The sequence below is a fragment of the Mus musculus genome, chromosome X (assembly GCF_000001635.26).
Source record: "Mus musculus strain C57BL/6J chromosome X, GRCm38.p6 C57BL/6J".
NCBI classification, from domain to species: domain Eukaryota; kingdom Metazoa; phylum Chordata; class Mammalia; order Rodentia; family Muridae; genus Mus; species Mus musculus.
The window spans coordinates 73716556-73743112 of NC_000086.7; the positions used below are offsets into that span (position 1 = coordinate 73716556).

The 26557-nt window shown below is 46.0% G+C and overlaps 2 protein-coding genes across 2 annotated transcripts in view; one reads left to right on the top strand and one right to left on the bottom strand.

Annotated features, from left to right (window-relative positions):
- Window positions 1-1260, bottom strand: part of Bcap31 (B cell receptor associated protein 31) — a 31638-nt gene extending 30378 nt beyond the window's left edge. The window contains exon 1 of the mRNA NM_001313698.1: window positions 1106-1260. The gene's annotated coding sequence lies outside the window, so the exon portion shown is untranslated. The remainder of the gene's footprint in view (window positions 1-1105) is intronic.
- Window positions 42-21979, top strand: Abcd1 (ATP-binding cassette, sub-family D (ALD), member 1). The gene is made up of 10 exons (NM_007435.2): window positions 42-1375; window positions 4359-4539; window positions 12429-12571; window positions 12654-12822; window positions 14239-14333; window positions 17454-17599; window positions 17907-18052; window positions 20235-20319; window positions 20548-20673; window positions 20757-21979. The coding sequence occupies exons 1-10, from the start codon at window positions 476-478 to the stop codon at window positions 20974-20976; spliced, it is 2211 nt and encodes a 736-aa protein (NP_031461.1). The 5' UTR covers window positions 42-475; the 3' UTR covers window positions 20977-21979.
- The last annotated feature ends 4578 nt before the right edge of the window (window positions 21980-26557 follow it).

Below are 26557 nucleotides of genomic sequence, written 5' to 3' on the forward strand. Positions count from 1 at the left end.
CACCCCTGGGGAGGGGTAGGTGGGTGGGGATTCTGGGCCTTGGCGTAGACGCTGTCGTTACTGCCGGGCTGCTCAGCGGACAAACACGCCTGGTGCCCCGGGGAGGGGCGTCACGGGGGGTGGGGGGGGAGGAGCAGTAAGAGGAGGGAGGTGGAAGGAAAGACACAGCCTCTCTCCTTAAGACCTCTCGAGGCTCTGACCTCAGGGGCTAAGGGGACAGTCTGTAGAGGGAAGCCAGTTCCTCCACCCGGGCTGCCTGAAGAGGCCACGACCCTGGAGGATTCTAACCCAACCGATCCAGGGGCCCCAGCACCACCGCGAGGGCCTAAAGCAACAGTCTCAGGGATCACTTCAAGGTTTCCAGTTGCCTAGACAACGAGCCCTGGGTCAGAGCAACAACCCTTCCAGGATCTGTCTGCAACTGTAGCCTCAGGCAGCAGTTCCAGCCCTCAGCCTGCTCACCAGTCCAGGTGACATGCCGGTGCTCTCCACTCCCCGGCCCTCACGGGTGACCACGCTGAAGCGCACAGCTGTGGTCCTGGCCCTCACAGCCTATGGAGTCCACAAAATCTACCCTCTAGTACGGCAGTGTCTGACTCCTGCCAGAGGTCCTCAGGTGCCAGCTGGGGAGCCCACTCAAGAGGCCTCTGGAGCCACCGCAACCAAGGCTGGCATGAACCGGGTATTCCTGCAGCGGCTCTTGGCGCTCCTGAGGCTGCTGTTCCCCCGAGTCTTGTGCCGGGAAACAGGGCTGCTGGCCCTGCATTCTGCTGCCCTGGTAAGCCGAACTTTCCTGTCTGTGTATGTTGCCCGCCTGGACGGCAGACTGGCCCGCTGCATTGTACGTAAGGACCCGCGGGCCTTTAGCTGGCAACTGCTGCAGTGGCTCCTCATCGCCCTTCCTGCCACTTTCATCAACAGTGCCATCCGCTACCTAGAGGGCCAGCTGGCTCTTTCTTTCCGAAGCCGTCTAGTAGCTCATGCCTATGGACTCTACTTCTCCCAACAGACTTACTACCGAGTAAGCAACATGGATGGACGACTTCGAAACCCTGATCAGTCTCTGACAGAGGATGTGGTAGCCTTTGCTGCCTCTGTAGCCCACCTTTATTCCAACCTGACCAAGCCACTCCTGGATGTGGCTGTGACCTCCTACACTCTCCTTCGAGCTGCCCGATCCCGAGGAGCTGGCACAGCCTGGCCCTCAGCCATCGCTGGCCTGGTGGTGTTCCTCACAGCCAACGTGCTTCGAGCCTTCTCTCCCAAGTTTGGGGAGCTAGTGGCAGAGGAGGCACGGCGAAAGGGGGAACTGCGCTACATGCACTCTCGAGTGGTGGCCAACTCAGAGGAAATTGCCTTCTACGGGGGCCATGAGGTGGGGCAGGTTGAGATGCTGCTTAAATAGCAGAGGAGGTGGCTGGGAGACCTATTGCAGTCAGCTATAAGCAGTAAGGGAAGCCCAACAAGGCCTTCTCAGGCTGATGTTAAAGTTGTAGATAGACACTGGGACAAGCTTGGGGGTAGGCTTTGGATGGCTATAACCTTAAGATGCAGAAATGGAGAAATGGCACCATTGGGTGGGAACTTCCCTGTGCTGGCTGCCTGCAACCTCCAAGCCACTTCTGCTTCCTTGGTAAAATTGTCTTGGACATTTTGGATTCTAGCTTTGGATTCTAGTGATTTGTGATGCTACTGGTCCAGCTTACTCCAATCTTGCAGTCAACCACTCCTGCAGCCACCTGGGAGGAATTAGACTCCTACCATCTCTGGGAGCATAGGACAGAGCCTGCTTCCTAACCTCTCTTGCCTCTCTGAGCCCTTTGAAGGCTGGCGTCCAGCAGAGTTGGCTGGCTGGGCTGTCCAGTATTATGGGCATGACTCAGCCCAAGCAGAGGTTAACAAGCAGAGCTCAGCACAGTGGCTACAGCAGTAGTGTTGCTGCTCAGGGTCAAGGCTGTCAGAACCCCAGGCACGTCGGGTTAGTTACTGACAGGCTTGGCAAGCAACCTGCCTAGTTGCCTCCCTCCCTCCCAGGGATAGGGATACCTGGCCTCTGCCATAGAAGCCTGACAACCTTTCTCACCCCCACCCCTGATGTCCTACCCCCAGTGTAGCCACCCTTCCACCCAGATCCCAGCTACTTTATGAGGTGGGCTAGGGCCAGGGATGCCTGGCAGACACTGAGAAAGGCTACTTTAAACCAGTGTAAACTTTATTCTCTGACAGCCCCTCCCCTTCTTTGTGCCTCTTGTGGTTGCAGCTGCCTCAGGCCTTGTTCAGGCTTCTGGTTTCGGTTCCCTAGTGCTTGGGGCGGGGGAGGGATACAAAAGCACCATTTCATGAAGGCCTGTGTGTTTCCTGGGTCAGGTAGCCACTTGCCCCAGGACCTTGTCCCATTGGCTGCATTTCATATGTACAATCAGTTTTGTCCTCGACTTTTAGAAAGGATTTGTCTTTACACTCTGCAAAGAGGTTCTCTGGTCACAGTCAGGTTTCAGATTAGGAGAAAAAGTGCATCACCCTTACTATAACCCCAGTTCCATTCTCTTCTCCTGAATGCTGGGCTGCAGGGCTTTGGCAAGCTGCCAGGGCCTTGGGTGAGGCACTTGGCACAGTACTTGTAGCTGTATCATCAACCTTAGCTGGCACTACTATCAGCTTGAGGCACGAGCCTAGATTACCAGCGTGCAGCAAAGGTGGTGCACTCACTTCAGGAATGAGAGGCTGGATTTTTGGAAACTGGGCTGTATGAGCAGTTCTAGGCAGAGGGCACAAAAGAGAGAACACTGGTATTTAAAGAGACTTCCTTTGGGCTAGTTTCAGGAAATAGCAAATTAAACAATAGAGTTCACTTGCTGGGACTCAGAGACCTTGTGTAAACCCTTGGCCTGCTTGTCTAAGCCCCTTATGTAAAGCTGTATGGTATGATGGGCCACCATGGGTGGATTGACTGCCCTTGTTGTATAGGCACATGTCCCACTCTAGTCCTACTGGTTGCTGTACTGTGGACATGGGCCTGGATTCAAGTCAAGAGTTTATGAAAAGGGGACTAACTGGCTGACTGGCAGGCGAACAGCAGGGTATAATTTCCTTACTAGAATTTCAGACAGTGCATATGCATGTGTACATACATGTATACAAGCCTCTTGCTTAAAAGAACAAAGTAAATCTTAAGTCATCTTCATTTGTAAGAATCTGGTTATTAGGCTGAGGCAGGAGGTTCATTGTGAGTTCAAGGCCAGCTTGGGCTACATAGTGAGTTTCTGGGATACAGAGCAAGGCTGTCTCAAAACATAAAAGCTAAGCATGGTAGCACCTTTAATCACATCACTTAAGAAGCAGAGACAGGAAAATCACCACAAATTTGGGGTTGGCCCTGGTTTACATAAAGAATTCCAGAGCAGCCAGGGCTATATAATGAGACCCTCTCTCTCAAAAACAAAAACAAAACACAAAAACAAACAAAAAACCAACCAGAAGTCTGGTTCTTTAGAGCTGGAATATAGCTCAGTGGTAGAGTACTCACCTAGTACACTCAAGGCCTAGAATGCCCAAGACTCTAGGTTCTATCCATAATACCTCAAAAGTAAATAAAAATCTGGTTCGCTTAACAGCCCAGTCCATGCAGTTCACATTTCTACACTCCTTGCTACTTCTAGGCAACATGAGCTTGGGCAGGTCACTTTGTCTCTCTGCTTATGTGTCCTAGAATAGACATGAGAATATGCACAATAAGGTGTATGGCAGTAAATTGGGAGAAAGAAGACAAACAGTGGCATAGAGGTGGGGAGCAGAACAATCCAAAATACAGTCACCTTGCCATGACTACTTGTGGCTACTCCTCTGAGGCCTGTCTGACTGCGGTTCCTATCAGGATTGAGAGCGTATTCACCTGGTTTGGGTGGGGAATCCAGTGTAAGTTTCTCACAGAAAAGAGCCTGGGAAAGAAACAGGGCATGGAGATTGTTGACTGAGTTTTACAAAACCAAGAACTTTATCATTTGCTCCGTGCTATTCTTAGAGCTATTGATCATGATGTCTGGGGCAGGGAGGCACTAGGAAGGAGCCAAAAGAAATGGGGTCAGCAGAAGATGAAAGACAGCTAGCTGCCCTCAGGGACCTGGGTTCAGAAACTGCCCAGGCAGGGTATAGAGAGGGAAGTGGCGAGTGACCCAACCACAGTAGTAATTGAAAGAGAGGGTAGGAGGTTCCCCTACCATCACCCCTATTTGAGGCTTGGCCCTACCACAGACACAGTCCCTAAGTCCTTGACCTTGTGGCCATCAACAGCATGTCTGTGGGACTCTTACCATCATCTCCCAGGACTTGTCACATTTGAATATCCATTGACTTTACAGGTGGAACTGGCACTACTACAGCACTCCTATCAAGACCTAGCTTCACAGATCAACCTCATCCTGCTTGAGCGCCTATGGTATGTCATGCTGGAACAGTTCCTCATGAAATATGTGTGGAGTGCATCTGGCCTGCTCATGGTAGCTGTCCCCATCATCACAGCCACTGGCTATGCAGAGTCAGGTAAGAGCCAAGGCTCCAGGGACTAGGGCCCAGAGCTCAACCAGCCCACTTTGTTTTTCTTCCTGAGTAAATTTGAGGCCCTACTGGCCTTGAGATTATCAGAAGTCAGTCATTCCTCAGAGCTCTTTGCTGCTATATGTGCATCTCTTGGTTCTTGGTTCCAAAAAGGCTAGCACAACTTAGGAACACCACATACAACTGCTTCATGTGTGTGTACCCTTTACCCACCTGCCCTTAGCCCAATTTTAATTGAAGATGAGCATAAAAAGTGGCTTGGATGAGCCCTTTCATGACCCCAGCCTTTCATCCAAACAATGGCTCTTACAAATTGCCAGGGTAGAGGCCTTTGGAGAGTAGGAAGCCTGCCCTACCTGTTACTTTGGTGGTGGTCAGGTTGTCTTTATTTCTGTTTGTTCCTCTACTGATTTGCAGTTTATTCATTCAACTTTTAATGGATGCGACCTTGAAAGCCTCCTTAGGATAATCAATAGCTCCCCTCCTCCTGAGCTTTAGAATAGTTTACCTAGAGAACATGATATCTGTTATTACAGCTCAGCCTGAAGTTTAGTTTCATGAGTTTTTCTGACTATCATGTGCTTTTCATTCTCTATTATGCTTTGTGTGATGTGTGTAAACTTGCCCGTATGGATACTGATTTCTCTGCTCAGCATTCCCTTCCTACACATCAATCGTCCTTCCTGATAAACTTATTTCAAAAGTCATTCTTTCTTCTTCTGGTTTGTTTTGATTTGAAATGGGGTTTCTTTATAGCCCAGACTTGCCATGAACATGCCATCCTCCTGCCTCAGCCTCCCTAGGCTGGGATTATACTGTGCCTGGGTAAAAAGTTCTTTCAGCTAAGGTATCATGGGGTCTTTTTCAATTAACTTGTCTGAAAATATTTTTTACACTTATTACTTATTCCTTTTTGTTTGTTTGTTTGGTTTGTTTTGTTTTGTTTTGTTTTTCGAGGCAGGGTTTCTCTGTATAGCCCTGGCTGTCCTGGAACTCATTCTGTAGACCAGGCTGGCCTCAAACTCAGAAATCTGCCTGCCTCTGCCTCCTGAGTGCTGGGATTAAAGGCATGCCCCACCATGCCCGGCAAACTTATGTTTCTTTTAAATATACATGCTTCTCTTTTTAATTTTTTTTATTTTATGTGTATGAGTATTTTGCCTTGATGCATGTTTGTGTACCAAGTGCATGCCTGGTACCTGCAGAAGGCAGAAGAGGGCATCAGAATCCCCTGGAACTTGGGTTACTTCTAAACATAAGTGGTCTTCAAGAGCATTGTCTTAGTTACTTTTTCTGTTCCTGGGAAGAAACACCATAAGCAAGGAAATTATAAAAGAAATCATTTAGCCAGATGTGGTACCACATGCCTTTAATCCCAGCACTTTTGGATCTGAGTTCGAGGCCAGCCTGGTCTACATAGTGAGTTCCAGGACAGCCAGTGTTATACAGAGTGACCCTGTCTCCAGAACAAAACAAAACAAACAAGCATTTAATTGGGGTCTTGCTTATAGTTTCAAAGGATAAGTCCATGGCCATCATGACAGAACAGGCATGGCACTGGAGTTTACTCGGAACTTACAAGTTAGAGGCAGAGAGACCTCAAAGCCCAGCACAACCCCTTTAACTCAACTCCTCCAACAAGGTCATACTTCCTAATCCTACCCAAAACAGTTCCACCAAATAAGGACCACGCATTGAAAACTAGGAGTAAATGGGGGCCATTTTCATTCAAGCCATCACAAGCAGTAACTGCTCTTAAGCACTGAGCCTATTTAGGGTTTTCAGCTTCTCAGTCTTTCTTTTAGTTTAATAATTCTCCAGGTCACCTGTTGTTCTTCCGTCAGTCATATACAGCTTGAATGTTTTTAAGCATTTAAGCATTTCTGCCACCAAGCCTTTAATGTGCTTTGCCGTACTGCTTTTCCAAGTTCTGCCTTTCTGTGTATATCACTTTGTGTGATTTCTCTCCCTCACCTTTTATGATAAGCTAGATCAAGGGTGTATATGTGGCAAGTGATGTTCCAGGTGCTTCAAGGAAAAGCCTGACAGGAAGCCACTTAACCACTGGGGATGATTTTAGATAGCCCTGTTTTTTCAGCCCCAGGGCTAGAAAAGAGGTGGGATTGCAGTATCTTGTATGCTCCTCCTGCCCAGCCTTAACTCCAAAGATCCTAGGAGGTTCTGCCTCTAGAACCTGCTAGTTGCCAAAATGTACGGCCACAAAGTAAGACTTCCTTCCTTCGTCCCACTGCCAAAGGAAAAGTTGTAAGGGTATTGGGAAGGGAGTCTAGTGTTCCTTCTGCCTACTGGAGCTAAGTCTTTGAAGACACAGTGGAAAGGACGATATTTAGACTTAGCTCACCGTACTGTTAGCACATTTGTCCCCGTACCGCCACCCCTGCCATTTCCTAGACAGGCCCCAAAAGCTATCCATCCATCGATCCATCCATCCATCCATCCAGTTATCTTACTTACCAACTTGAACTTTTCGGAGCCAACTTTTTGTAAGTTTTCCTCCCTGTAACCAAGCCCTGCCATTAATCCATATGAGGGTCACATATATGTTGGATACTTCCCACAGATTCAGCTCCAGAGTCCCGACCCCTTGATGACTCCTCAGTGCACACTCATTATTTACCCATCTGCACCAAAAGGCCCTTGGAGCTGCCTTCCTCCCTGTTCCCCACCACGATTTCCAGGTTCTAGGTTTTTGTAAAAACCTTGCTTTGGGACTGGCAAGAAGGTTTAGCAGGTAAAGGTGCTTACCCTAAAAACCTGACAAACTAAGTTTGATTTGTTTGTTTGGTTGGTTGGTTGTTTGGTTTTGGTTTTGGTTTTTCTGAGACGGGGTTTCTTTTTGTAGTCCTGACTGTTCTGAAACACTCTCTCTGTAGACCAGGCTGGGCTCGAACTCACAGAGATCCACCTGCCTCTACCTCCTGAGTGTTGGATTAAAAGCATGTGCCACCACTGCCCGGCCTGAATTTGATTTCTGGAGCCTACATAAAAGTAGAGAGAACCCACTCCACAATGTTGTCCACAAACCTCCACCAGTACATACATGCTATAGTACATGTGTACCCACACATTACATGTATATATATAAATAACAACAGTAACAATGATAATAATTTCTTAAAGCTTTACTCTTCTGTGGATCACAAAGTCAAGAAAGTTGAAGCTGTCAACTAAGAAGACTTTAAGGGCATGACCATGAGATGTAAACTCTGACCAAAACAAAAAACAGCAGGGTAGCCAGATGTGGTGGTGAATACTTTTAATCCCAGCACTTGGAAGACAGACTGGTGGATCTCTGAATTCAAGGCTAGCCTGGTCCACAAAGTGAGTTGTAGTATAGCCTGAACTCATACTCAGAGAAACCCTGTCTCAAAAGACAAAGCAAAGTACGTAACTCTTGTAAGAAAGCAGAGAATCGAGATGAAGGTGCGGAGTGGGTTCTGAGGAAGAATGTGAGTGGTGGGCAGCAAGGTCAAGGGGAATGGCACACTTCAGAAACAAAGCTCACTATGTATTAAATGAAGGAATCTAGCTGTTCAGCAGGAGGGACTGATAGGGTACCCAACATAAGGTAGGAGCACTTCTAGTTGATAGGAGCTACTTATGCCAAGAAATAAAAGCTGGCCGGGTGGTGGTGATGCACGCCTTTAATCCCAGCACTCAGGAGGCAGAGGCAGGTGGATTTTTTAGTTCCAGAACAGCCTGGTCTACAGAGTGAGTTCCAGGACAGCCAGGGCTACACAGAGAAACCCTGTCTCGAAAAAAAAGGAAAAAAAAAAAGAAAGAAAGAAAGCTGGCTGCCTGGTGGCTTTTTTTTTTTTAATTATGTGTACACAGGGATGCTGATGTCTTAGGAGGCCAGAAGCACCGAATCCCCTAGAATGGGAATGACAGGCAGTTGAAAGCCACCTGACATGGGTTTGGAAATCAAACTCAGATCCTCGGCAGAAGTAGTAAGCACTTTTAACCACTGAGCTGTCTATCTAGATTCTTTTCTTTTCTTTTAAAGATTTATTTATTTATTTCATGTATGTGAGCACACTGTCGCTATCTTCAGACACACCAGAAGAGGGCATCTGATCCCATTACAGATGGTTGTGAGCCACCATGTGGTTGCTGGGATTTGAACTCAGAACCTCTGGAAGAGCAGTCAGTGCTCTTAACCACTGAGCCATCTCTCTAACCCTAGATCCTTTTCATAATTGATATTATAGAGATGTGATTAACAGACCATGCAATTCAGCCTTTTTAAACATGTACCTTAGTTTTTTAAATGAATTCACATTTGTGCAGCCATCTCTACTATCTAAGTTCAGAACATTTTGAAACGTGAAGGAAACTCCATATCAATTATTGGTCACTCCTAATCCTCCTTTACTCTGCTCCTGGCACCCTCTAATCTGCCTTCTATCTCTATGGATTTGCTTATTCCAGACATCATCAAATAGAAATGGAATCCTATGGTATGTGACCTTTGCTGTCTGGCTTCTTTCTTTGAGTATAATTGTTTCAAGGTTTGTCCATGTTGGAAGATAAACCAGTCCTTCATTCCCTCTTATGGATGACTAATATTTCATTTGATGTATATGTCACAATTTCTCTTTATGTTCTCTTGAGACAAGTATGTGTCATCACATCTGGCCTATTATAATGGTTTTTAATTATATATTCATTATATGTAGTGATAGATTTCTTTCTTTCTCCCTCCTCCTCTTCATCTTCCTCCTCTTCTTCCTCCTCCTCTTCTTCCTCCTCCTCCTTCTTTTTTTTTGGTTTTATGAGACAGGGTTTCTCTATGTAGCCCTGGCTGTCCTGGAACTCACTCTGTAGACCACGCTGGACTCAAACTCAAAAATTGACTGCCTCTGCCTCCCAAGTGCTGGGATTACAGGAGTATGCCACCACGCCCAGCTTTCATAAAGACATTAGACATTTTCATTCCCAAATTTACCTCTTTTTACATTCTCCTGTGTCTCTCCCTGTTCCTGCTAGTCTCTGTTTTCATAAATTTTAGAAAACATGATATTTGTCTTTCTGAGTCTAGTATAATGATCTCTAGTTATATCCATTTTCTAGTAAATGACATAGTTTCATTTTTCTTTATGGCTGAATAAAATTCCATTGTATATATATGTACCACATTTTCATTATCTATTATCTGCTGATGGACATGTGGGCTGGTTGCATTTCTTGACTATTGTGAATACTGCAACAATAAACACGGATGTGAAAGTATCTCTGTGGTCGAACCTAAAGTCCTACCTATATGTCTAGTAGTAGTACAGATAGGTTATATGGGAATTTCCTTTTCAGTTTTTTAGGAACCTCCACAGCCTCCCAGGATTTGTTGTCATTTGTTTACTTACTTATTTTTGGTTTTTCAAGGCAGGATTTTCCTATGTAACCCTGACTATCCTAAAACTTTCACTATTGACAAGGCTGGCCTCAAACTCAGAGATTTGCCTGCCTCTGTCTCCCAAGTCCTAAAGGTATGTGCTGCCTGGCCTTCCTTTTTATTTTTTAAGACAGGGGTTCTCACTTTGTACCTCTGGATGGCCTGGAACTTGATGGTATCATTCTTATTAGAATGATGAAATTTTGGTATAATTTTGACTTGCATTTCCTTAGTGGCCAGGCTGTTCAATGTTTTTCTTTGGTTTTTTATTTATTATTTATAGTACGTGCATATGTGTGATGTGGTGTACACATGTATCAGAATGTATGTGTAAATTAGAAGACTTTGTGGAATCAGTTCTCTTTCACCTTACATGGGTTCCAGGGATTGAACTCAGATTATCATTGAACTTAAACCATTTGTACTTTGCCGTTTGAGACTTGTCTGTTAATTGAATTTTCCCATTTCTTAACTGAATTGTTGTTTTATTTGGTATTTAATTTTGTTGTTTTTTTTTAAAGATTTATTTATTGTTATATGTAAGTACACTGTAGCTGTCTTCAGACACACCAGAAGAGGGCATCATATCTCATTACGGATGGTTGTGAGCCACCATGTGGTTGCTGGGATTTGAACTCAGGACCTTCCGAAAAGCAGTTGGTGCTCTTAACCTCTGAGTCATCTCGCCAGCCCCTAATTTTGTTGTTTTTAGACAGGGTCTGGAGCTGGTTTTCTAGAATAGGCTGGCCTCAAAATCACAGAAATCCATGTCTACCTCCCAAAAGCTGAAATGAAAGGTGTGGGTTGCCATGCCCAGCCAGCCTGTAATTTTCTTTTTGAGTCAGGATCTCATGTGGCTAAGGTTGTCCTGAAATTCATTATATAGCCAAGGAGGGCCTTGAACTTTTGATCCTCATCTTCTACCTCCCAAATGTTGGGATTCCTTTTTTTAAAGATGTATTTATTTATTTATTTTTTTTAATTTTATGTATATGAGTGCACTGTAGCTGCACAGATGTTGTGAGTCTTCATGTGGTTGTTGGGAATTGAATTTAGGACCTCTGCTCACTTCGGTCAACCCCGCTCGCTCCAGCCCAAAGATTTATTATTATAAGTACACTGTTGCAGTCTTCAGACACACCAGAAGAGGGTGTCAGATCTCATTACAGATGGTTGAACTCAGGACCTTCGGAAGAGCAGTCAGTGCTCTTACCTGTTGAGCCATCTCGCCAGCCCCAAGTGTTGGGATTTCAAGAGTATACCCTTTTAAAAAGTACAAAAGGTATTTGGTTCATTTGGAATTAAGTTTCATATAGGGTGAGAGACAGCATTTAGCTTTGTTCCTGTACAAGCTACATTTCAATGTCTTTATCGATTCATCCATTACCAGACGGGCTGGTTGTTTCCACCTTTTGGCTATCAAGAATAGCACTACTGTGAACATTCCATACAAGTTTCTGTGTGAATTCAAGTTTTTGTGTCTCTAGGCTATATATCTAGGAAAAGAATTCCTAGGTCCTTTGGTAATTCACTATTTAAGTTTGTGAGGAACTGCTAAGTACTTTTCCATTTGATCTCCTCCCAGCCATAGATGGAGGTCCCACTTCTCACCTGGTCAATGTCTGCTCTTACCTCGCTTTCCTCCAGCTTCCTTTGTCAAGATGACATGTTATTTCTTAGCAATATCAGTTTCCTTAGTGATTAATGATGTCAAGCATCTTTTTATAAACTTACTGTGATGAGGAAGTGCACCTTACTACACACATGTAGCGGTCAGAAGGCAACTTTGGGGAATCAGTTCTCAACTTCCACCATACAGACCCTGGAGATCAAACTTAGGTCATTAGGCTTGGTGACCAACACCTTTACCAGCTGAGCCACCTCACCAACACACCTTATTGCTCTTTATATGTCTTTATTTTTTTTTCTGAGAAAACATTTCACTAGCTCAGGTTGGCCTTGAACATGTGGCATTCCTCTTCCCTCAGCCTTTGGACTACTGAGAAACCAGGCAACCAGGCAAATTTTTTATATATATACACACATACATACATACATACATACATACATACATACATACATATGGATCCTTTTCCAGCTGTGTGAAGTCAAGATCCTCCTGTTTCCACCACCTAAATGCTGGGTTGCAGTTTAGAAGTATTCTTTCCCAGGCTATATATTGTTTGCCATTGCACTTTACTGATTAAGTCCCTCAGTGCTCAAAAATTATTTAATTTTGAAGTTCAGGTTAATCTATTTTTCTTGTTTGTGTTTCTAACAAATCAAACCTAAGGACAAGTGTTACCCATTTTTTCCTGTGAGTTAGTTTTCATTTGTGCTATGAGATGGAGTATGTGCTCTGTACATCTATCAGTCATAACATGGTATCCACAATATTCATCTTTTCCATGGTGGCTCCATGACTTTCCACTGTCTTTCCTAACCCAACTGTGGCTTTTAGACTCAGAAGCCATGAAGAAGGCAGCCTTGGAAATGAAGGAAGAGGAGCTGGTTAGTGAGCGTACAGAAGCTTTCACCATTGCCCGAAACCTCCTCACAGCTGCTGCAGATGCCACCGAAAGGATCATGTCATCTTATAAGGAGGTAACCCCAGTATAGCTCCTACTCTGCTTGCTCTTCCACTCCTGAACTGGCTGGTATTGAGCCCATGTCACCCTCCTTATAGGTGACAGAGCTGGCTGGCTACACAGCCAGGGTGTACGAGATGTTCCAGGTATTTGAAGATGTCAAACACTGTCGTTTTAAGAGGACAGGAGATCTAGAGGAGGCTCAGGCTGGGCCTGGGGTCATGGTACAGTCTGGTGTCCATGTAGAGGGGCCCCTGAAGATCCAAGGTAAGATAGACTCTATGCAGAGTACTTCCTCTGCCTTTCTACCCAGTGCTGTGTCTCCTTCCATACCACCCCAACACTCAGAGACCCCTGTGAACCCTGTCTCATCACTCAGGACTCATTGCCAGAAAGGTCATTGAAAACTAGGTTACTCTGGAAGGGGCTGGCCCAGTAACCTGCATTCTCCAAGCACTGGCTACCAGTTAAGCTGCTGACAAACTTTCCCAAGTATGTTGATTTTGGTTACCAGTTAAGAGATGATTCTGGCCGGGTGGTGGTGATGCACGCCTTTAATCCCAGCACTCAGGAGGCAGAGGCAGGTGGATTTCTGAGTTCGAGGCCAGCCTGGTCTACAGAGTGAGTGCCAGGACAGCCAGGGCTACACAGAGAAACCCTGTCTCGAAAAACCAAAAAAAAAAAAGATGATTTCGGGCTCTTAGTGCTGGGTATCATTCGCCTATACAAGGCAAACAGAGAAATCAAGGCAGTGAAGTGAGGAATGGGGATGTAGTTCAGTATAGTGCTTACCTAGTATGTATGAGACCCTGGGTTTATTTCCTAGCACTGCAATAAAAACAGAGATTTACATGGCTAGGGATATAGCTCAGTTAGTGTTTACCTAGCATACACAAAGCCCTTGGTTCAATCCCTACTATCACATAAAGTAGACATGGTATTGTCAAGGTCAGCATTCTGCCTAAGTAAATAAATAAGATTTTTTAAATAAATAAAATAGGGCTGGAGAGATGGCTCAGCGGGTAAGAGCACTGACTGCTCTTCTGAAGATCATGAGTTCAAATCCCAGCAACCACATGATGGCTCACAACCACCCATAATGAGATCTGACACCCTCTTCTGGTGTGTTTGAAGACAACTACAGTGTACTTATGTATAATAATAAATAAATCTTACAAACAAACAAACAAATAAATAAAATATTTAAGTTCATAAGTGATGGCTAATGCCTGTAATCCCAACATGTATAAGGCCGAGGCTGGATTGTTGCATATTCAAGGGCAGTGAGGGCTTTAGTATTAGACTACCCTGTTTTTTTTGTTTCAAAAAGAAACAAAAGAAAAAAAGATGTCAAGCCAGTGAGAAAGTCTAGCCACCTGCCAGTTCACAGGAGTCAGGGTACTGCAGCAAAGGAGCCCAGGTATCAAAACTGATCTTACAGTGTTGCCAAGAAGGGTCCAGGTTTCAGAATTTCAAAAGGTGGCAGCTTGGGACATGCTACTGGGTACTCTGGGGTTATCAATCTGCTGGAAGACCTCTGTTTTCCCATGGGACCTGGACCACACCATTACTGTTTGGGAACCCGGGGGCCTGTTATTAAGATAGGAAGTAGGGACAAGCATCAGGGCACAAGAAAGCAGCAAAAATGTTGTGCATCTGTCCTTCCATGCCTTCTCTCTACAGGCCAAGTTGTGGATGTGGAGCAGGGGATCATCTGTGAGAACATCCCTATCATCACACCCACTGGAGAGGTGGTGGTGGCCAGCCTCAACATCAGGGTAGGTCAAGTAGAGAAGCATTCCTAACCTGAAGTGCTGACCAATCTGAGCCAAGTAGCTGGGGACAAGGTACACTTCCCAGATTATCTGGTCACCTGCATCTGTAAACCCTAGCCCTTGGCTCACTTAGCTTTGCTAGCAGCAACATTGTCCCCAGCCACGTGGAAGATAGGCCAAGGTGAAGCTGAAAGACCAACATATCTCTGACCATGAGACCTGAAGCAATAGTGTAAGTGCTGATAAAAGAGATTAACAATTACCAGGGTTGTCCAAGGGTTACCCAAGTGCTCCTAGTCTGATGATTCATCCATCCCACCTGGCTTCCCTGAACTCTGGGCTGGGTACTTGAAACCAAAGATAAATTGGAGAGTGGAGTGAGTGACCTTAAGAAGTATCCACTGCTTACTGTTGTGACACATACCTTTAATCCCAGCACTTGGGAAGCAGAGGTGGGTAAATCTCTGTGAGTTTGAGGCCAGTTTGGTCTGCATAGTAAGTTCCAAGACAGCCAGGGCTACACAGAGAAACTCTGTCTTGAAAAACCAAAATAAATAAATAAACAAATTGAAAATGTCCCTAGTTAGACTCTGATCTAGAGTATAGTAAGGACCACAAAAAGGTTGATAATCATTTGATGAGAGAATGCCCTATAAAGCTTTTCCTCAAAGCATAGGAAGTGGATACATGGACACAACAGGAGTTAGAGTCTGAGAGACAAAGGGGCCAGGGCCTGCCTCATAGCAAGGGAGGAAGCTGGAAAGAGACAAGAGGAGGTGGAAAGTCAGGCTCCTGCCTTCACTTGGAGGGGTTACTGGGCCTGGAGAGGAAGAAGAAGGGCAAGATTATTGAAAGCCAGTTGAGGCAGTGGACATAACATGCTCCCTCCCTAAAACAATATAATATAGTAGATGGTACCTGGTGGACCCAAGGTATGTCGTTTCCTGGCTGACTCTAGGAAGAAACAGTAGGAAGCAAAGACACTGTAGTCTGGTTAAACAGGCTGCAACTGGGTAGATAGCAAGGCTGCCAAGGAATCAAGGTAGAAGAGTAGGGCTGGGAACTTGAAACTTGTCACTCCTGTCCTCCAGAGCCAATTGTCTCATGCTGGTGAGTATCCTGGGAATGCCCTAAACAAGCCCTCCTAGGCTCATCACCATTATCACCAGGAATGGACTCTTTCCATACTCTGGAGGCCAGAAGTCTAGTTTTAAGGGGTATGAAGGTTCCTTCTTGGAGAGAATGTATACCCTGGGTCTTGTCTGACTTCTAGTTTCCTGACACTCCTTGATGTTCCTGGGCTTCTGCTATGTTACCCTACTCTCTGCCTCTATCCTCACACACATACACACCCCTCTGTGTTTGTCTATTCAAATCTTCCCTCTTTTTAAGGTTTCCAGCCATGTTGGATTTTGCCCACTCCTCTCCAGTATGTCTTAGTGTCCATATAGCTAATTGCATGTGCAATGACAGATCCCACTCCAAGCAGTAGGACATCGGACTTTAGATACATTCAGGGGGCATAGGTCATCCTGTCACATTACTCAAGGCAAATCAAAGGCCAGAACCTGGATCCTCCTGGGAGCCCTATGCATCAACACTCTTATTATTTCTTGTAGATAAGGAAACACCTACACTAAAAGGAAGGAACTGAGGATGATGGTGCTAGGGACTACTGTGCCATCTCTGTTGCAGGGTGCTGTACCTCGTCTGTGACCCAGACTCTCTGATTAGCTAGCAGTGGCACTAAATGAACTAACCCCTCCTTCCTGCCAGAACTCCAGTGCTCAGCTACTCTGGGGCCATCTTCTGTGACCCCTGATACCTGAGGGCAAAGTAGACCATGGGGAGAGGGGCTAGCCTTTTATATCTAGAAGTTTTTTTCCAAGAGGGAAAATAATTTTCCCCGGGAAGTTCCTTGTTGCGTTTGTGTGAGTGTGTGTGTGGGGGGGTCTCATTGTGTAGCTCTTATACTTCCCAGATATTGAGATTAGATCCATGTGCTACTTCCTTCTGCTTCTGTACACAGTTCTAGAAAACCTCTTGACACTATACTTGAATCCCACTAGAGGTCGAAGGGATGGAGAGTCCTTTGGAATATCCTAAAATGTACTTACTCATTTGACCATGGCAAAAGAAGCTGTGGTCCCTATGTTTGGCTTGTGCTATCCAAGCACATTGGGGCCTTAGGGATCAAAACCAACTCTTGTCCATTCCCTTGTATCCTATACCTGGTATTCAATTGAGGTTCTGCATACTGAACCCCACCCCTGTGACCTTGTAGTCACTTGCCAAGAAACCAAGAATGGGCTTGGTAGCACAAACTTAAAATCCAAGCCCTTGGAAATCTAAGACAAGAAGACTAAGTTCCAGACTAGCCTAGGCAACATAGCAAGACCCTTCCCATCTGCCAGACTTATGTATAGAAATATAGCTTACTTGCTCTTTTGTTTTGTTTTGTTTTTTGTTTTGTTTTTTTGATACAGGGTTTTTCTGTGTAGCCCTGGCTGCTCTGGAACTCACTCTGTAGACCAGGCTGGCCTTGAACTCAGAAATCCGCCTGCCTCTGCCTGAGTGCTGGGATTAAAGGCGTGCGCCACCACGCCCGGCTTACTTGCTCTTTTCGCTTCCTCCCTCCTTCTCTCCCTCCCTCTTTCCCTCCCTCCCTCCTTCTCTCCCTCCCTCTTTCCCTCCCTCCCTCCCTCCCTCCCTCCCTCCCTCCTTCCCTCCCTTCCTTCCTTCCTTCCTTCCTTCTTTCCTTCCTTCTCTCCTTCTCTCCCTCCCCTTCCTTCCCTGTCTTTCTTTCTTTTTTGAGGCAGGACCTCATGTTGCCCAGGTTTGCCTTGAACTTGCTGTGTAGCCAAGGGTTGAATTTGAATTACATTTGAACTTATGATCGTCCTGTTTCCAGCTCTCAGTGCTGGATTACAAGTATGCATGGTTTATGTGGTGCTGAGGATTGAACTCATGGTCTGATCTTTGCTCAGCAAGCACCCTACTAACTGAGCTAGATCCCCATCCCCGGTATAGAAGGCTTTATGAGACTGGGAAGGAGGCCACAGTGATCCAGGGTATAGGGAAAGAGACTTAAGCTCTGGATGCCCTGTCCTGATGCTTCCACAGGTGGAGGAAGGCATGCACCTGCTCATCACAGGCCCCAATGGCTGTGGCAAGAGTTCTCTGTTCCGAATCCTAGGTGGACTCTGGCCCACATACAGTGGTGTACTCTATAAGCCCCCACCCCAGCGCATGTTCTATATCCCTCAGAGGTAAGTAAACCTATTCCTGGTGTCTTCTCCACCTCTTCACATCTGTGTAATACTAGAGTGCACCTCTCAGGAGAGGATATCAAGATGTTAACCAGATCCCAATATCCAGTAGCACAAACTAGTCCTGTCCATTTCAGATGGGGGCAGGGGGAGGGTCTTACATCTCAAACTCATGTGAGTATATGGACATGTAAGTTGGGTATGGTATGTCAGCAGTTGGAAAGCAGTCTGGGAGCCTACTAAGGCACAGAGCACTGCTGGGAAACAGGGCTACCTTGCCCCTAGTGGACATGCAGCTTTCTCACAGGCCCTACATGTCCGTGGGCTCCTTGCGTGACCAAGTGATCTATCCCGACTCTGCGGAAGACATGCGGAGGAAGGGCTGCTCGGAGCAGCAGCTGGAAGCAATCCTGGGCATCGTGCATCTCCGCCACATCCTGCAACGGGAGGGAGGTAGGGGCAGGGCACACCCATGCCCTTTGTCCCAAGACTGATGGGGAACCTGTTGCCAACCTACCTCTAACTTCTATTCTAAGTCCCATAGGACAAGAGTTAACTCAGCATCCAGGAGTTCAAAGTGCCTGCCAGGAAGGAAGGGTAAACAGGTTGCTGGGGTGCCAGGAAAGGGGACTTATAGCAGAGCACTTACTTCATTGGGTGCCTAGGAGACCCTCTGTCAAATAAAAGAGCAACCTAGGACAGTCACCCTATTGGGTATCCAGATGATACCAAGACAGGTTGCAACTGGGGCTTGAGAGATGTTGGCTGCCCTTGTGAAACAGTGGAAGTGCTGAGGCTTTAGGTAACCAACTGAGAGATCAGTTTTATGTTTGAGCAAGCTGACCCATCTCTGGGTAGGGTAGGATGGCCATGCACATGTTTCTATTTGCACAGATGCTTGGAATGTGAGTGGAGACCAGAGTCATGGGTGACACTGAGGAGAGCCCTTAAGAGGCAAGGACAGGGAGCAAAAGAAAGTGCTTTTGAGAAAAGAAAGTTTATTGAGGGACATCTGATCCAGTACTCTGTGGTTGTCCTGAATGGTTCATATTTGTGGCTAATCATTGCAACCTTTTAGGATTGAATTCAACTCTAAGTAACATTATCATGCTAGTCCCCTTAGTGGTTCAAAACATTTATAGGTTTATCCTACTGTGCTATAAATCCCAAAAGAAACAGACCAGAGTTGGAAGGCAGAAATGTTCACTATAGGCTCGAGGGATACAGGCTCTTGTACCAAGTTATGGTGCTGTGCATGGCTTCCATTCTTTTTTTTATTATTTTTTTTAAAAGATTTATTTATTTATTATATGTAAGTACACTGTAGCTGCCCTCAGACATCCCAGAAGAGGGCATCAGACCTCATTACGGATGGTTGCGAGCCATCATGTGGTTGCTGGGATTTGAACTCATGACCTTCGGAAGAGCAGTCAGTGCTCTTAACCGCTGAGCCATCTCTCCAGCCCCATGGCTTCCATTTTTTTTGGTTTGGTTTTTTTGTTTGTTTGTTTTTGTTTTTCGAGACAGGGTTTCTCTGTATAGCCCTGGCTGTCCTGGAACTCACTTTGTAGACCAGACTGGCCTCGAACTCAGAAATCCCCCTGCCTCTGCCTCTCGAGTGCTGGGATAAAAGGCATGCCACCATGCCCAGCCATGGCTTCCATTCTTAAAGTTACCTTATAACCCAATATGACTGTTGTAGCCATCTCATCCAGTCCCTAGACTGTAGGATGGAGGAAGTGATGAAGGAAAGAGACAAATGATACTTACCTTCTGTTTTCCCAGAAAGTTCCATGGGTTCTACATGTATGACAATGACAAGAATTAGCACTAAGGTTACCCTGCACCACAGGGCAAGCTAAAATGTTTCACATGCCCTAAGGACAAATCTAATCATGTAGAAACACAGGATGGTTGATAGAAAAGGACTTCTGCCACAGAATCCTGACAAATCACCTTCCTTACATGCTTACTCAATCCTCTAAGCCAGTGTAGTGGCACCAGGCTATGAGATGTGGCACATTTCCTCTGGTAAAGAACCTTTGCCCTCATCCCCTGCTGCCTGCTGAGGACAGTGTTGACAGGCTCTTCCCTGTCAGCTCCTTAGGTGTTCTAGAACTGCTACAGGCTCACTAGCTTCAACAGAGAACTTGGTTTCTTGGCATTCTGGAGTGAGATTCGGGTGTGGCAATGCTAGCTCCCTCACAGACTATGAGGAAGGATATACCAAGGGACTCTGCTCAGCTAGTAGTGAGCCAAGTTCTCAATGTGTGCCTTCAAAACATCTTCCCTCTATCCATGTCTCTGTATTTAAATTTCCATTTTCTATAAAGGTACCAGTTATACTAGATTAGGGTTCACCCTCTTGAATTCAACCTGAGCACATTTGGAAAGATTGTCTCTCCAAATCTTACTGGGGAGGGGGGGTAGGACTGTAGCATGTGTTTTGTGGGGGAGAAAATTTTTGTTCCAAGTCTTTCAGTTATTAATGCTATAGGCAGATGAGGACACAGAACAGAAGTCTGCAGCCAGACAAGTTCTGCCAGGGTCGAATGTGTCTCATTTAACCCTCACCCTACCCTGACTCCCATTGGGTTTCTGTTGAATTGAGCTGAGTCCTTCACCTCCTGCCCAGGTTGGGAGGCAGTGTGTGACTGGAAGGACGTCCTGTCTGGAGGTGAGAAGCAGAGGATTGGTATGGCGCGCATGTTCTACCACAGGTGAGCACTGCAGCTGCAGCGACTTTCAAGGACATTCAGTAAATTGGACCCAACAAGAGAGGAAAAAATGAGTTCTCCCAATAGGGAGCTACCTGAAGGAGTTTCACCTCTCTCCCAGCTCTCCCCCAGTGCAGCAGGGCTGTGGGTCACAAGTGTTTAGCCAGGAGCTGAAAGTTGGACAGTGATAGGTAATTCACAGCTTTCCCCTTTACCCACCCCCACCCTAAGGCCCAAGTACGCCCTCCTGGATGAGTGCACTAGTGCCGTGAGCATTGATGTGGAAGGCAAGATCTTCCAAGCAGCCAAAGATGCTGGTATCGCACTGCTCTCCATCACCCATCGACCCTCCCTATGGTAGGTGCTCTTGGAATTGTGGGTGAGGCTGCCACCTGAAGTGAGAAAGCAGCTATGACAGCTTTCTACCCTCTCCTGTTCAGGAAGTACCACACACACTTGCTGCAGTTTGATGGGGAAGGAGGCTGGAAGTTTGAGAAGCTGGATTCTGCTGCCCGCCTGAGCCTGACTGAAGAGAAGCAGCGCCTGGAGCAGCAACTGGCGGGCATCCCCAAGATGCAGGGGCGCCTTCAGGAGCTCCGCCAGATCCTTGGCGAAGCTGCAGCTCCAGTTCAACCCCTGGTCCCAGGAGTCCCCACTTGACTGGGGACCTTATCCCCAGCTCCCACCCTTCTCCAGGCTCTCGGATCACATGAAGGAAGCTCCTCCCCTCCCCCATTGCCCTGCATGCCTTACCCCTCCCAAGCCTCCTAGCCAATTACCTGCATTCCCTGAAGACCCCACTCTGGGACAGGTAGATATGAATGGGGACACACTGCATTCCACCTTCACTCTGGGTTCTGCTCCAGGAACTCTGCCCTGTTCAGGGCAGTGTGTCTTTTACTTTTCCCTGGGGAGGGATGGAGGGTTTGGAAGTCCCCAGTCCTGACTCTATACCAGTATGGCTGAGCCATAGGAAGTAAGCAGGAGCTGCCTCCCTTACTGCCAGCAGCCAGAATGTGTGGCAACCCTGGTAGTTGTGGGTTACATCCCTGCCGAAACCCAAATCCTTGTCATTGTTTTGATCCATCCCTTTGTTGCCATCCCCTTGTGTGACCAGCCAATGCCCCTGTCCCACAGGATACCCCCTGCCATGAAAACAGCCTAATGGGGCCCAGGATTAGACAGGGCCCAAAGTGTGCCCTTCCCCATGGTTACCCAAGAAGGACAGAGTTCCTCCTGAGCCATGAAGAGAATATAGCCCTGGCCCTCCCACTCCTCCACCTCTACAACCTAATTTATTGGACTCCCAGTTTATAGTTGTCTAAATTGCCAACATGAGTACCCTGCCAGCACAGGAGGTGACTGGGTGGTCCCTTCAATCTACCCAGTCTCTGGTGCCAAACCTGGCCCTTCACCAGCCTATACTGCCAGTTGCCACTGGGGGTGCCCTCTGCCAGCTAGGCAGAAGTGAGGGCACCATGTTCCCAGCTCAGTGCCAAAGAGGGGTCACAGGAGGTGCTGTGTCTGCTAAACCAGCCCTCACCAAGAGGGAGACGCCCCCACACACACACCCTACTGCCATTGTGTGCCTTTCCTGGGCCTTCAGCCCTCCAGCTGGGGTACCCCCCTCAGTCCTCTCAGTAAAAACCTCTGGAAAGTACAATCCTGCCTCCTGAACTTGGTGTCTGGTATAAGTTCTGGGGAGTAAGCCAGGCATAATTGTGCCTTTAATCTCAGCACTCTGGAAGCAGAGGCAGGTGGATCTCTGTGAGTTCAAGGCTAGCCCAATCTATGTAGTGAGTTTTTAAAAAGCCAGGGCTGCAAAGTGAGACCCTATCTCTCTCAAAAAGACAGGCAACAACAACAACAAAAGTTCTGAGGAGAGGTCACAATGTTGTTGGGAGAAAAGGAGACCTGCCCCCAAACATGGGCCCAAGTAAGAACCTAGTCAGTTGCTAACCCCATGGTACTCGAAAAAGTTAGTGTTCTCTGGTTATGCCTTTTGTACCCTAGGGAGATGACAATCATTGCTGTAAAATCGTACTTGAGGCCAAAGATAGCCTGCCAAGTGTCTGAAGGGGAGTGCAGAAAGCAATGCTATAGAAACCCTGTGAGATGCCAAGGAGGTAAATTGAGCACTGAAAGAGCCACAGGAAAGAAGTGATTCCTGGATTGAGTTGCACTGGCGCTTCTGAACCTTCTAGGAAGAAGGAAAAACGTATCCAAAGGCCCAGGGGTATGTCCAGAGAAAGATATCCAGTACAGGGGGAAGGAAAGGCCTAGACTGAGGCAAAAGGTCACGTTAAGTCTGAGGATCCCCTGAGTGAACCACGTGGAGCTGGGATGCAAAAAGCATCAAAGACTCTAAGGAGAGGTGGCAACCCCCAGCACACGGTTTTATAAGGTTTCCAGGGGCAGAATAGAGCATCAGCAACTAGGCACAATATGATTGGTGGAACAGTGCACCCTTTAAACGGATTGGTCTTTAGGGAATGAAGTGACAAGGACTTCCATTGTTTGAAGGTGGGCAAAATTCCTGTGGAATGTGTCCCCACCCACAGGTCAGTTCCTGTACTGTTGTGTGAGAAATGTTAATTAGCCTCTCCCTTCCGGAGGGGCAAGTTTTTCATGACCTTCCCAAAGTTCCTAAACTGACCTTTTCTTTTTTTTTTTTTAAACATTTATTTATTATATGTAAGTACACTGTAGCTATCCTCAGATACTCCAGAAGAGGGCATCAGATTTCGTTACGGATGGTTGTGAGCCACCATGTGGTTGCTAGGATTTGAACTTGGGACCTTCGGAAGAGCAGTTGGTGCTCTTAACCACTGAGCCATCTCGCCAGCCCTAAACTGACCTTTTCATTCACTGAGTAGGTAAAATGAGAATAGCCTTGGGTTCTGCAATGGATTTTTTTTTCCTTAGAAAAGATTTATTAAGGCAATATAACAATATACAAAGCACTAGAAAATGGCCTGAGCATCTTTTCAAAAGTGAGCCCACTGTGTCCACAACTTCCCCACAGTTCCTTATCACCAGCAGCTACTTCGCACCTCTCTTCTGACAGGAAGAATATTTCCTTCAAAGGTTTCCACATCCACATAGCAGCCTCACATAGGCCAGCCGCTTCAGGTTCATGCTGCAATGAAGGACAAACCAACCCCACTTCTGCTGAGAGAATTCCTGGGAAGGCCCTGCAATCAGGACACATCCTTACCCCGCCCTGGAGGGGGATGAGCGGTCCAGCATGTAGGAGACTCTAAAAGAAATTGAACCGAAACTCTTCGCTGGTCAAGTCCGGAGTGGTTTTGACCTTAAAGCAGGCCATGGAGTTGTGTGTGGACACTTGGTGGAGACAGGCCAGACAACTGCTGCTAGGAATAGAGGGGATGTTTTTGTTTTTTTGTTTTTTGTTTTTCAAGACAGGGTTTCTCTGTATAGCCCTGGCTGTCCTGGAACTCACTCTGTAGACCAGGCTGGCCTTGAACTCAGAAATCTGCCTGCCTCTGCCTCTGCCTCTGCCTCCCAAGTGCTGGGATAAAAGGCGTGCGCCACCATGCCCGGCGAGGGGATGTTCTTATAAAGCTAAGCTGAGTTCCCACACTGCCCGTATTTCCACCCTCAAGACATACCAAAAAAATCAAGTCAGAAACCTATGTAGATGTTTACTGTGTAGATTCTATACAATATTTACAGAAGCCTGAGTACCCAGAAACAGATAGACAAACATATATATTTATACAATAGAACATTATTTGACCATAAAAGGTTGTGAAACAGCAACACATGCTATAATATTCAAGAACATTAAAGACATGCTGACACAAAGAAGCCAAGCACACAGGTCCAAGTATTATATGATTGCATTTAAATAAAATATCCAGAACAGACAAATCCATAACAACATAAAGCAAATTAACAGTTACCAGGGCTGGAGGGGGTGGGGAGAATGGCTATGGGGAGAGATTGTTTAATGAATACAAGGGTTCTGTGGGGGGAGAAGTGATGAACATGTTTTGGAATAACAGAGGTAATAGTTGTGCAACATTGCAAATTTACAAAACACCACTAAACCATGTACTTCAAAGAGACTTGTGTCTCTACAAGGAATTTCACTACAAAACAAGTAGTTAGTAGGTGGATATAGATGGATAGACATCCATAGATTGCTATTAAGATAGACAAATAAGTGATGGATCAGTAGGATAATAAATTAGCCAGGCATGGTGGCTCAGGCCTATAATCCCAGCACTTGAGTTGTTGAAGCAGGAGGATTGGCACAAGTTTGAGGCCAGCTTGGGCTATCCACTGTATTCCAAGAGAACTAGAGCCAAAAACTTAGACCCTTTCTCAAAAATCCAAAAAGAAAAAAAAAAACAGAGTAAATTCATAGATGATACAGGAAAGATTACTTATAAGTAGTAGATAATGGAAAGAAAATGATAGATGGTAGATAGATACATAGATAGATATTATCTTAGGGTTTCCATTGCTGTGTAGAGACACCGTGACCCAGGCAACTCTTATAAAGGACAACATTTAATTGGGACTGGCTTATATTCCAGAGATTCAGTCCATTATCACCATGGCAGGAAGCATGGCAGCATCTAGGCAGAAATTGTGCTAGAGAAGGAGCTGAGAGTTCTACATCTTTATCTGAAGGAAGCCAGGAGCAGACTACTACCTTCTAGGCAGCAAGGAGGAGAGTCTCAAAGTTCACTCCCGCAGACACACACTTCTTCCAACAAGGCCACACCTAATAATGCCACTCACCTGTCCAATCATATTCAAACCAAGCAGAGCCCTTGCTTCAGCCGTGGCCTGAAATCTCAAGGAGGGGGATCTGACAATTGGGAGAAGCAAGGTGGCCCTGAGTTTGAGCTGTATAGGGGAAGTAGTACCCTTTCAGGGAGAAGCAGATTGGGAGTTGAGGTGAATTCAGAAGTCTCTGTTTGTTTGTTTGTTTTCAAGACAGGGTTTCTGTGTAGCCCTGGTTGTCCTGGAACTTACTCTGTAGACCAGGCTGGCCTCGAACTCAGAAATCCACCTGCCTCTGCCTCCCAAGTGCTGGGATTAAAGGCGTGTGCCACCACGCCCGGCCCAAATAAATCTTTTAAAATGGTTAAATGTTTAGTAAGAAAGAAAAGAAAAGAAAAGAAAAGAAAAGAAGGAAAGGAAAGGAAAGGAAAGGAAAGGAAAGGAAAGGAAAGGAAAGGAAAGGAAAGGAAAGGAAAGGAAAGGAAAGGAAAGGAAGAGAAAGAAAGAAAGAAAGAAAGAAAGAAAGAAAGAAAGAAAGAAAGAAAGGAAGGAAGGAAGGAAGGAAGGAAAGAGGGGCTGATGAGATGGCTCAGCGGTTAAGAGCACTGACTGCTCTTCCAAAGGTCCGGAGTTCAAATCCCAGCAACCACATGGTGGCTCACAACCATCCGTAACAAAAATCTGATGCCCTCTTCTGGAATGTCTGAAGACAGCTACAGTGTACACACATTAAATAAATAAATAAATAAATAAATAAATAAATAAATAAATAAATAAATAAATCTGAAAGAAAGAAAGAAAGACTGTCACTTGGGAGACAGAGGCAGAAGCAGATGGATCTCTATGAGTCCAAGGCCAGCATAGTCTATCTACATAGTGAAACCCTGTCTAAAATAAACAAGAGAAGAAAAGGAAAGAGAGTGGGTGTAGTATAATGGGATGTTAGAGCAAATTCCTATCCTGTGCTTCCACGTGGAGGAACCCAGAGGACAATAAGTGAAATAATCCAGACATAGAAAGGCAAGCATAACCCCCCCTCCCAAAAAAAAAAAAGCTGGACATGGTGGCGCCTTTAATCCCAGCACTCGGGAGGCAGAGGCAGGTGGATTTCTGAGTTCGAGGCTAGCCTGGTCTACAGAGTGAGTTCCAGGACAGCCAGGGCTATACAGAGAACCCTGTCTTGAAAAACAAAAAACAAACAAAAATTTTTTTTCTTCTTGAGAATCATTATTTTATTAACCTTTACAACAGTATTGATTTTCAAAATTTCATACAAGATATTATGATCATGTTTTTCCCTTTCCTCAATTCATCCCAGTTCCTCCCCTATACCTGACCCATTCAAATTTATGTTTTCCCTTTTTCTGTCTTTGAAAGATATCATAAAAAAATCTAAACAAGGGCTGGAGGGATGGCTCAGTGGTTAAGAGCACTGACTGCCCTTCCAAAGATCCTGAGTTCAAATCCCAGCAACCACATGGTG